Raw genomic sequence first — 13,117 nt, forward strand, 5'->3', positions numbered from 1 at the left:
TTACATGAGTATCAGTATGAAAGAAAGTTGCAATAACAAGATTTTCAAAATGATTACTATATTGGAGGTCTAAAACCACATTTCAGTAAGACCATCTCCTTTTGTCATCATGCTGGAGGTCTGATCAGCATCATGCTTATTTTGAACCGGCTAGATATACTTTAAATCAGACCTTCAGTATCGTAACCATGGTAGCCATATTAGAGGTCTTGTTATACCAACTTCTACTCAGCATTTTGAATATTGACATTGTTTTGTATATTTAATTTATAGCCTGTGCTTGACCTTTGTCTGTGATTGAGGGAAGAGTTTTTGCCCACCTGTCTTTTGTCATTTTTCAAAGGTATTTACTCAGATTTGGGTTCAAGCCCACCTTGTTTATGGGCTTAGAATGTTCTGTAAACAAACTTGTTCACAATTTAGTAGAATCTTTCTTTGAAAATTTGGGAATTCCAGAACACTCTCTGGTGTTTCAGACAGGTGGGGTGTGTAAATAAAGAGGTTTGGCAAACAGTTGTTTACTACTGTTTTTTATCAGTCTGTTGAATTGATTTAAGAGGAATTACTTATTTAAATTAGTCATTGGATTTAGAAAGTGCTCATTTACATTATGAATACATTCATTCGTACATGTAACATTGATACACCACTTAAGGTATCTTATGAATACATTCATTCGTACATGTAACATTGATACACCACTTAAGGTATCTTATGAATACATTCATTCGTACATGTAACATTGATACACCACTTAAGGTATCTTATGAATACATTCATTCGTACATGTAACATTGATACAACACTTAAGGTATCTTATGAATACATTCATTCATACATGTAACATTGATACACCACTTAAGGTATCTTATGAATACATTCATTCGTACATGTAACATTGATACACCACTTAAGGTATCTTATGAATACATTCATTCGTACATGTAACATTGATACACCAGGTATCTTATGAATACATTCATTCGTACATGTAACATTGATACACCAGGTATCTTATGAATACATTCATTCGTACATGTAACATTGATACACCAGGTATCTTATGAATACATTCATTCATACATGTAACATTGATACACCAGATATCTTATGAATACATTCATTCGTACATGTAACATTGATACACCACTTAAGGTATCTTATGAATACATTCATTCGTACATGTAACATTGATACACCACTTAAGGTATCTTATGAATACATTCATTTGTACATGTAACATTGATACACCAGGTATCTTATGAATACATTCATTCGTACATGTAACATTGATACACCAGGTATCTTATGAATACATTCATTCGTACATGTAACATTGATACACCAGGTATCTTATGAATACATTCATTCGTACATGTAACATTGATACACCAGGTATCTTATGAATACATTCATTCATACATGTAACATTGATACACCAGATATCTTATGAATACATTCATTCGTACATGTAACATTGATACACCACTTAAGGTATCTTATGAATACATTCATTCGTACATGTAACATTGATACACCATTTAAGGTATCTTATGAATACATTCATTTGTACATGTAACATTGATACACCAGGTATCTTATGAATACATTCATTCGTACATGTAACATTGATGCAACACTTAAGGTATCTTATGAATACATTCATTCGTACATGTAACATTGATACACCACTTAAGGTATCTTATGAATACATTCATTCGTACATGTAACATTGATACACCACTTAAGGTATCTTATGAATACATTCATTCGTACATGTAACATTGATACACCAGGTATCTTATGAATACATTCATTCATACATGTAACATTGATACAACACTTAAGGTATCTTATGAATACATTCATTCGTACATGTAACATTGATACACCACTTAAGGTATCTTATGAATACATTCATTCGCACATGTAACATTGATACAACACTTAAGGTATCTTATGAATACATTCATTCGTACATGTAACATTGATACAACACTTAAGGTATCTTATGAATACATTCATTCGTACATGTAACATTGATACACCACTTAAGGTATCTTATGAATACATTCATTCGTACATGTAACATTGATACAACACTTAAGGTATCTTATGAATACATTCATTCGTACATGTAACATTGATACACCACTTAAGACATATTATGAATACATTCATTCGTACATGTAAGAAAATATTTTTGTTACCACTTTTTGGCATGTTCGAGTTTCTCAAGAATATTAGAGATGACTTCAATATCAACAGTCAAAGAAAATAAAACAAAAAGGAATGGACTTATCTTGGATTGCTGGAAATTCTATTCTTCCAGTACAGCATCAGTCCTTGGATGACAGTTGCATATGTTAAAACTTGGTCTAAATAGTTTACAAAAGATTTGTCTTTTCTTTATGCAGGTCTGAAAATTGGAGTAAAAGAACAAATTGTTTTGTTTTTCTAGTGTTCATGGTGGTGCCTGTAATGGACAGCTTTTGGTGACATCATTGTTAGCCAGTCAGTATCAATTGTTAAGGCCATGCTAGTTTTACCCTCCATTCCAATAGCTTTCCTTCCCATTATGGGATGATTATGTGAAAACTGATTTCAGTATTTATTTATATTATTTCCAAGACTTTTGTGTGACTGTGTTTCTCATATTTATGATGTAAAGAGAGATGCTTTCTTTTGGTAGGACTTTGATCCAGAGAATGCCAGCATACCGGACGAGAAGAATAAACAATTTCTAAAGTTCCTCCAAAACATGGATCAAAAGGAAGTCGACACTCATGCCAAACCTGGTGGGGATCTTGAATTTTACCTTCGCGATCTAAAGTCTCGAGGAAGGTATGGTATTCAAAATTTTTAAATTTTAACTTACCGAGGCATCAAATTCAAAATTTTAACATTTTAATTTTTCAATTTTATCTTCATTTTTAGCATATACTTTAAGGAACAGTTGTATATTTAGATGTGATTAGGTGAGTTGAGTATATCCCAACTTTTTCAATTTACAACAAAACATGTTAGTGAGACACAGAGAAAGCTTGTTTTTGTAGGCATAACAAACCACTCCCTTCATGGCTTGAAAACTGCTCTCCTCTTGTTATCAGGATGTAATAATTGGAGAATGTAGATGGGGAAGGACATGTGACTCTTTCCTAAACAAATTTTGCAGAAATTCATAATCACTCTTTACCATTTTTTGCCTCAGAATGTGTAGTGACTGGGAAATATTTCATGCCTTGATCTGCAAAATTTCTAACCCTCATAGGTGAAATACTGGATGTCCAAGTGAATAAATTACAACAATACTTCAGCAAACTTGCCCCTATCTAATTCAGTTTTATCTATAAATCACTGGCCACATATTTTGGTTCCTAAAAATCCATTTTCATTCCATAGTAATCAGACCTTTTAATGTTGCCCATCTCTGTTGAGTGGCTCAAGATATAGGTCACAACAGTGTCAGGTTTGGGGAAGACTTACTGTATTTTAGTCTGAGATGCAATATGTGGCAGTTCATAAACCTCTCCTTTGATACAGTCAAGATAAAGGTATAGGTTGAGTAAAGTAAAACAAAATCTCTTTTTTCACATCTTCATGCAAATTTACCTTAGTTGACAGATGAACTGGATGATAAACCGTTTGGGCATGTTTATATCCATGTACTTTTACATGGGGTCACAGGGTGTACAGTAAGACCTGTGTTGAGAGACCACTGCTATAAGAGACCACCTGTTTTGAGAGACCAGAATCTCCATGCAAAGATTTATTGATTATATAGTGTTGTGATCTGTTATGAGACCATCCATCTTGAGAGACCATTATTTTCTGGCAGAAGAGGTGGTCTTTCAAGACAGGTTTTACTGTATTTGTTGTTAATGGGCATAGACAGCTATAGTATGCTCAAGATAAACTTAAATCATGGTGTTTTGTCATGATAATTTAATTCATTTAGTAATTTTTCAGTGGCTAATTTTTCTGTCCCAGACTGGTTATTTAATTTCTAATAAAATGTAGAACTTATTTAAATCCAATAACATGCATGGAGCCAGTCTCAGAAGAATGATACTGCAAATATAAGGACTGATTGCCATTGTAAAAACATAGAGAATATACATTGCTATCACACTAAACATGTTTTACTATGTGAATAGAACATGGTAACCTAATTCAATTGATGTTATTTCTTGACTATGACTCAAACATTACCATATGAGTGAAAATGGTGTCATTTTTGTTAACCTCAGTTATACTATGTCACAGTTCTCAGAGACCATACTTTTAATGTTTTTCAAAATTAATATAAATTTGTGGCGATTAGTCCACCAGAGCGTCGTTAATATCTCTGCATGGTCTTACCCAAGAATAAACATAAAAATTACGAAAATGAAAAATTTATGACAATGGTATGTATGTTGCACAGTTTATTTGAGAGAAATGTACCTTGTATTTAAATTCAGCAGCAGTAGATCTCCCATTTTCCATCTTGGATTACTGTGTAACAACAGCGATAAAGTAAAAATTGCATTTGTTATAAGCATATTTTTCACTCATTAGTAGCAAGAAAAAATATTGTCATTAGAAATTGCAGTAATTATCATCAGCCAATCAGGGACCTTCATTTTCTTAAACAGAGTATGTAATATTCCCCCATACATAGAGTGGTTCCATAGATCACAGAACAATAAGCTGAATGTGACCTTGTAGTCACCATTTAATGACATGAAAGTATTATTATTATTATTGAGGTGGAGGAAACAAAGCAGAACAGCCTTGAAAAACCCACTGACTCTGAATAGGGTAGCCATGCATGATCACCTCTGAACATGCCAGTTCTGTTGATCAAACATGGAATGTCAGAGGTACAAAGTGAATGTCATGCATGATTGAATCGACCAGGTCTTTTGAAATGACAAAGGTTTGACACTTATTGCTGATTTAATACCAAAACATGGACCCAGGAGCAAAATTTACAATTTTTGTTTACCTAAAGTTGAGATTTTAAAAAAATATTTCTTTTTGCTTAGTTGGTAGTGATGATATTTTTTCAGTGAATATTTTTCAGACATTGGAAATTAAATAAAGTCACAATATTTTAAATTTTCAACAAAGATTCCAAGCTGTACAATTTTTAAAAAAATGGTGGCTGTAATTTCATTTGTTTTTAGAGGTACATGTATCCTTTTTTTTGTATAAACAAAATTCTTTTTAAAAATGACTTTTTAGTTGGTATTTTACTGACTGCAGAGAGAGAGAAGAGTTCTAACTTCTAGAGAAGACTGTTGTTAATTGGTTCTTTCAATTCATTATTTTATAGCATATGTAAAATGTACAAAAATCGTTATCATATATACTTAATTATAAGTCGTCTAATTGCAAGTAGCACAGACACAGATCTGCCATTGCATAATGTGCCAACTGATCTAGGTATATGCAGTTTGTTAGGATTGATCAATAAAGCAGACTCTGATCTGTTTCTGCATAATGTGCCAACTGATCATTGTCTGTTTTGTATGCAAGTACATAAATTGTGCTGCAATAAAATACTGAATTTACAGTATTTCACATCCCTAATATCTATTGTCCTTTTCTGTAGCAAATTCCAGATTATGTCCCTAATATCTATTATCCCTTTCTATGGCAAATCCCAGTATTTTAAGATTATATCCCTAATGTATATTGTCCCTTTCTATGGCAAATCCCAGTATTTTAAAATTATGTCCCTAATGTATATTGTCCCTTTCTATGGCAAATCCCAGTATTTTAAGATTATGTCCCTAATGTCTGTTGTCCCTTTCTATGGCAAATCTCAGTACTTTAAGATCACATCTCCAATTTCTATCGTCCCTTTTTATGGTAAATCTCAGTATTGTAAGATTACATCCATAATTTATATTGCCCTTCTTATGGCAAATCCTAGTATTTTAAGACCACATCCCCAATTTCTATCGTCCCTTTCAATGGCAAATCCCAGAGTTGTAAGATTATATCCATAATTTATATTGTCCCATCCTTTGACAAATCCCAGCATTGGAAGATTACATCCCCAATTTCTACTGTCCCTTTCTATGGCAAATCTCAGTATTTTAAGATCACATCCCCAATTTATATGATCCCTTTTTATGGTAAATCTCAGTATTGTAAGATTACATCCCTAATTTATATTGTCCCTTCTTATGGCAAATCCTAGTATTTTAAGATTACATCGACAATTAGTATTGTCCTTTTCTATGGCAAATCCCAGAGTTGTAAGATTATATCCATAATTTATATTGTCCCTTCCTTTGGCAAATCCCAGCATTGGAAGATTACATCCCCAATTTCTACTGTCCCTTTCTATGGCAAATCTCAGTAAGATTACATCCCCAATTTCTACTGTCCCTTTCTATGGCAAATTCCAGTATTGTAAGATTACATCCCTAATTTCTACTGTCCATACTTACTGCAAATGGCAAATCCCACTATTAAGATTTATCATCAGCCAGATAACTTAAATCTCATATTGAGAAAAATATATCAGAAATTTAATTGAACTAGGGATACATTATCCTGTTTTGTCCTCAAGTCCAACAGACAAGACTAAAAATGAAATCTTCTCTTGCCAACAGAAAAGTTCTTTTAAATTTATGACAAAGTACAAGGTGAACACAATTTAACAGAAGAAAGATCAAAATAGAGTAAGAGCTTTATTTGAGTCATGGTGTGCTTGAATATTATTTTACATGCACGGATTTGTCAGTAAAGGTGTGACATATCGATAATGAGTATAATGGTATGAATGATTTGACACGAATATTAATCACATTTTGTAGTGAGTTTCAACCTTGCAGCTCAGTTCTGATTGAGTTTCACACTACTCATTAATGATTTCAAATGTTAGAAAGGTTTAAATAGGGTATACTGGCATGGAGAGACATTACTCAAGTCTAAAATAAGACAGATATAGAAATTGTAGACAGGCAAGGAGGGATGTTACTCAAGTCCAAAATGGGACAGATATATAAATTGTATAAAATAAAAAAATGTTTGCTGATGCATACAGTAAGTCTGAATTGATTTTGAGATGGATTTGTTGGGTCTGTCACTTTATCAGCAATAGTTTGGTCTGATGGCAACATCCCATGGTTCCATGGTAACCATTACATTCTTCTGTGGCAACTATAATGGTATTCCATAGCATCTATTAATATAGTTGCATAGCAACCATTGATTGGTTCTTTTGTAACCACTACACATATCCATGGGACTCATTACAGCTAATGTATACTCCTCTCAGGTGGCCTAAGTGGTTAGAGTGTCTGCCTCAGATTTGGGAGGTTGCAGGTTCAAACCCTGGTCAAGTCATACCAAAGACTTAAAAAAATGGTACTAACAGCTGCCTCGCTAGGCTGTCAGCATTAAGAGGTTAGTTTTAGGACTGATTAGCCTGGCATCAGGATAATGTGACTGGGTGGGATAACATGATGCCACATGTCTGTGGCATGATGCCTCAGTGCTCGACATCAGTATACACTGCCACACTGAAGACATCATAGTGATATGACTGAGAAGATTTAAAAAATCCAAATCACACACACACACACTGACACACACACACATATGTACAACTAATGTGAAATGTTATGTGCATATTATCATAGTGTATGTTAATGTTCTGATTTAATCTAATTTTTCTGTTGGATCTTGTGTGTACAGTAACTTGTACATATTATCTCATAAAGTAGAACCATTGAAGCCCAAACATTTACAGTATACACTATTGCATAAGTTGGATCCAGCTGGAGATTGCATATACCCAGACGTACCATTGCATACACCCAGACATACCATTGCATAATGTGCCATCAGGTCTGGGTCTGTGATTTTTTTAAGAAATAATCAGTACAACAAATAACATAGACTTTGATCTACTGTGGAATTATGTGCTGGCAGATCAGGGTCTGTGTTGTTTGCTGTTGGACCTGCATTATAAGCAAGTATAAATCATAGGTAAATAGTATATTATTTGAGTTCCTTTGAGATATGGAAAGTAAAGCTTTAAAATCAATGCTAACCTCAAGCACTGGTACTGTCCAATTCATTAGTTTATGTTTACCCTTGCCTGAAAGTGCACTTTTCATTTTAACTTTGAGCACAAATTTATATCTTTCAACAGATCTTGTTTTATGTACCCAAAAAAACAATTTTAAAGTGTGTTTTCTTGTCAGTATTTACTTGGCTGGAGGGCAGATGTTATAATATACTTTTCTTCTAGGTTTTACAACCTTCCTTTGAACGGTTTGGTTTTCATTCAGACTGCTAACAATAGTTAGACACTGAGTGAATTTAAAACCATTGCATAGATTGAAACATCAGCAGGAATTATTTAAACTAGGTAAATTAAAGTGGCACTCTGCTATCATTCTATTGCTGTACTTTAAAAAGTACCAAATTTACATTTTTGGATAGTTTTCTTTTGTGCCATGTAACACATGACTGTGTATTTTTTAATGAAACTTTGGCACTGAAGATTGATTTTTCCCAAAACAGTTTGAAAGGATTTTAGAGCGTTTGTTCCCAGTTTCCTCCATGTGACATTTGCACCTTTTAAAAGAGTCTCTTAGAAAGATATATGTGTAGATTAACTTCTACTCGGTCTTAATATTGTTCAGTTAATATACAATCTTGAGCAATACACAATATAACAAAAAAAAATTATTGTCATATTTTATTTGGTTCTTGATTATTCCAGTGGCTCAGGCACTGCTGGTTGTAGTGCATGTTCTTTTATCATTGATTATGTAGACACGTCATAAAATAACCTATTGTATGTAAATTCTCTTTATTTTGGTGGTAGACTGTACAGTTTTTGAGTTGATCACTTACAGTGCACACTCTTTATATTGCTCATAGAATGTGTACAGTTTTTGAGTTGATAACTTATAGTGTACACTCTTTATATTACTGATAGACTTTGCAGTTTTTGAAATGATAATTTACAGAGCATACTTTTCATATTGCTGATAGACTGAGTGAATGTTGTTTAGTTGATGGCTTAAGTACATATTCTTTATATTGCTGATGGACTTTGAGTTTTGAGTTTTTGACTCACAGTTTACACTGTTTATAAAGCAGGAAGAATGTACAATTTTTGCCATGCACACTATTTATAATGCTGGTAGATTGCATACAGTTTCAGAATTAGTGACTTAACAGTGCACACTCTTTATATTGCTTTCATAGAAGTCATAAAATTGACCTGTGTTATAAGTGAGGGAACATTATATTTAGTGATGTTATAACAAGGACTTACCCTGATATTAAATTTAAATAAAAGAATCTTAATTATTTATTGATATGAAATTCAGGTATATTTAATTTCCAAGAGCCAAGAATTTAAAGTTAAATACAAATAAAAGGTAAATAAATTAAGGTGCAGTGACCAGTTCTGTTGGACCCATGACCATCCCCATGTTATAAGAGGGGCTGTGGTATAATAAGGGACTGTATATTGAGGAATCATGAAAGAAGAACTCTTGCAGAATCAGTTATATTCAGGATGTTCTTCAAATAAAATCCATAAAGAAAACATTTTTTGTTTACTAAGATTAAATTTTTATTATGTGCAGGAGACACTTTTTTATGTTGCAATAACTTACTCAGCTTTCCATGTAGTATTTCAGTAGTTTTTGAGAATCTTTTTTTTTGAAAATCCAACGCTTAAAATGTTTGTTATCACATTGTGGCCTACAAATCTTATCTCACTTAAAATAATTGCTTTTTAATCCCATCTGAGCAAAATAAGCCCCACAACATGATTGTGTTCTTATTAAAAAGACACTGAAATTTATTACATTGGAATTAATTTAAATGTTAAAAGTCACTGATAAATTTATCCTTAAAGTGCAACAAATCATGGAGTGTATGGGACAAAAGCAACCTGGGTCTCAAATTTTATCAAAGCTGCGTAAAGACGGCTCTTAAAATTATGTACCATAAAGTCATTTATTTTGACTTATCAGACATAATTGGTTCAATATTTCTCCTTATCGTGGACATCTTCTTGATGAATATTAAAGTTACTGTTGATATATGTTTGTTTCGGATTAAAGGATTTGAAACTATTGATTAAATTTTGATGTAAATATACTGTATTACAAGTCAGTCATAGACTCATTGCTTTGCTTTGATCAGCAGTTCCATGGTTGAATATCAACTGTGCTGAGGATTTTGAACAATGATGCTTAAGATTGCAATGTCCAACAAGTGAATTGAGAAAAGTCAATATAGTGGCAATTTATTTGTGAAAAAAATTGCTTCAGTTTCCATTTTGTGAATGTTTGGACAAAGGCACATCATAATGGCTTATGCAAGATTTGAGCTTAAATGTCAAAAGATAATCACAAGTATATTAGGATAGTATTTTTTCCATTTATATCAAAATGAAAGTTGCATGAAAGTCGATGTTCAGTATTTTAAGGGTATGAATTAAGGGACATTTAATTCATTTGAAGTAAATTCAAAACTGATATTCTAAACAGACATGTTGATATTTTTTTCAATCTTCAGAATTAAGCAAGAATACAAGAAGTTTATAAATAATCGCCATATCTTTATTGTGTCATGACTCAGTTGCTGTAATTTTTTTTTAATTAAGTTTTTTAAATTTATATTCAGCTTGCAAATTAGGATTTTAACTGAGAGAAAATCAATCATCAACACTAGGTGTTATAAATGGTTCAATGTTCTCCACATATTCAACAAATGTTGTTATCAGAGGATAAATAGAAATGCATTGATGGCAAGTATGTAAACTATTGTTGGTACATCTGTTCACTGGTGTCTATGATTTTGGTTGTGTGACTGTAGGCATTGGCAATAATATAATTTTTCTTCTGACACAATTTATTTGACATGGGTATAATGCTGTATTGTATTTGCTGTTTGATGTGGGTGTGAAAGTCTAAACTGTTTATGGGGTTGGCTGAGTGCTTAATTGGAAGTGCCTACTTTATTGTATTATAAGTTGACCCTAGAAGCATCTAAATCTGCCATACTTACTTGTTTAAAAGTCGTATCCAGCTGTGATCTGTACAAAAACTTAAACTCAAACTTATAGTCCAAAACATTTAGTCATTAACTTGATTTTATTTGGGGTCTCCCATCTAAACTGTAACTTTAACCAATATGGCCCATAATATTTCAATGAACTATTTCATGACAGAAAACAAAGCAACACTCCTGAGAGTTCTATATTTAGTTTTGGGATGGAAAGGTAGTTAGCTGAAATTGATTTTAAATTGGGAGTGTCGCTTTGTTTTCTGTCATGTAACAGTTCATTGAGATACAGTGGACCCATATTGGTTGAAACTCTGTGAATAAGCCTGGCCATTCTCAAAAATATTTGCTCACTTACTGTTAATATTTTAATATGATGCACTGCATTTAGGATGTTTTCAGCATTATCTAGAATGAGTATGCAAATTCTTTTGTAAATATTCATGCCAGAAGTGTCTCCCCAAAAGGGGATTTGAAGGGTCCTCATGGAGCCAATCAATTTAGCTTCTGTGCCAATATGAGATATTTTTAAATGGTTGTCAAAGGTAATGTCTGCCCTTTTATGCTTTTAAGCTACATACTTTAATGAAATTAGCAATTAGTCCATTAAGGAAGTTGGTCGATATGGTCAGACAAAAGTCAATTACTTTGTGACAAAGATAAGAAAGAATGTTACTCAAGTCCATGATTCAATCAAATTTTTCCCTTAATATACAAAAATACCTCACAGTCATGACTTTTGAAACTTATAGCTGTAAAGAATAATTTTAAAGCTTTTGTAGACATTTGGCTACCATTTACTAACAATACACCTGACAGCCAAATTTGTGAAATTATGCAGGTAATAATTTCCAATCGTTGCACACAATATATAATTTCAAATATTGTTCTATTATGCTTACACTGCATCATCTGACAGGGCCATGCTGCTATTGCTGATGTCCATATGCACGTCTATCCTAAGTCAATTTTAATATGTTTAAAAACTTTCCAACATTGAGCCTTGAAATTTTATGCACTTTATTTTGGTCATGAGTCAATGACCTGATGAGATTTTCAGATCATTACAACAGTTTTTCAACATTTTTCAATACATTTTTAACAATATTTTGGACCTAACTCATTTTAGACAAATATTTTGTAGCACAAGTAAGCAGAGTTGGAGTAATTGTACAGCCGAAAATTTATTTATCATAAGTAATGAACTTTTTCGAAGATCAGATAGATTACGGTGTTCTTTGGTCCACGAGGAATAAGAGCTTATTCTAGCATAGCTCTTTTTAAATCAGCAATACGATAGTTATGTCCCAAGTACTGTGACTTATCAGTGTTTATGCATGAGCACTTCTCTGTCTATCCAACAGAAAAATTTCATCCAACTCGGCTCTTTGTCAATAAAAAGGAACTGAATTTTGTATTTACATGTAGCTATTGATATTATTATTAATTATCACCTTTGGAGCACCTTCACTGTCTATTGATTGACACATCCAGCCGCTGAGATAAAGGAAAATTTAATTGAACCATTTGCAGGAAATAGTTGAGTGTTTCAGCAGAGAGCACACTACCTTATACACTCACTTATAAGATGAGTCTTACTGTAAACTGTACAGACCCAGATCTGCTATTGCATAATATGCCAGCAGATTTGGGTGTATGCAGTTTGTTAGGAGTAATCAGTAAAACAACATAGACTTTAATCAGTAGGTGCATTATACTATGGCAGAGCTGTGTCTATGTTATTTGCAGTTTGACATGACTTATAACTGAGTATATATGGTATTTCTTTCATAATAAAACTAATTTATACTCTGATATATTAGTCAGATGTAGGGGTTGGTGGCTTTTTGGCATATATACCATCTCTATTTGCTTGTTAGTTGATTCTTACTGTGAACAGTATAGTCCCTGATCTGCCATTGGATAATGTGCTGGCAGATCAGGGTCTTCGTTGTTTGTTCTGTTGATTACTTCGTTGATGTCAGATCTGGATCTCTGCAGTTTGCAGCTGGACTTATAAGCAAGTAAATATGATTGGTAATAAGTACCAAACAAACATTTTGTACAAATAAGGGTG

At 32.8% G+C, this 13,117-nt stretch overlaps 1 protein-coding gene across 2 annotated transcripts in view; it reads left to right on the plus strand.

Annotated features, from left to right (window-relative positions):
• Positions 1–13,117, plus strand: part of LOC149801080 (uncharacterized) — a 157,392-nt gene that overhangs the window by 12,524 nt on the left and 131,751 nt on the right. For both annotated transcript variants that reach the window (XM_089955114.1, XM_089955115.1), the window contains exon 3: positions 2,693–2,844. In XM_089955114.1, the coding sequence (XP_089811240.1) occupies positions 2,693–2,844 (152 nt within the window). The remainder of the gene's footprint in view (positions 1–2,692; positions 2,845–13,117) is intronic.

This window comes from Sinohyriopsis cumingii, chromosome 4 (genome assembly GCF_028554795.1).
Source record: "Sinohyriopsis cumingii isolate HCF-2022 chromosome 4, ASM2855479v2, whole genome shotgun sequence".
NCBI classification, from domain to species: domain Eukaryota; kingdom Metazoa; phylum Mollusca; class Bivalvia; order Unionida; family Unionidae; genus Sinohyriopsis; species Sinohyriopsis cumingii.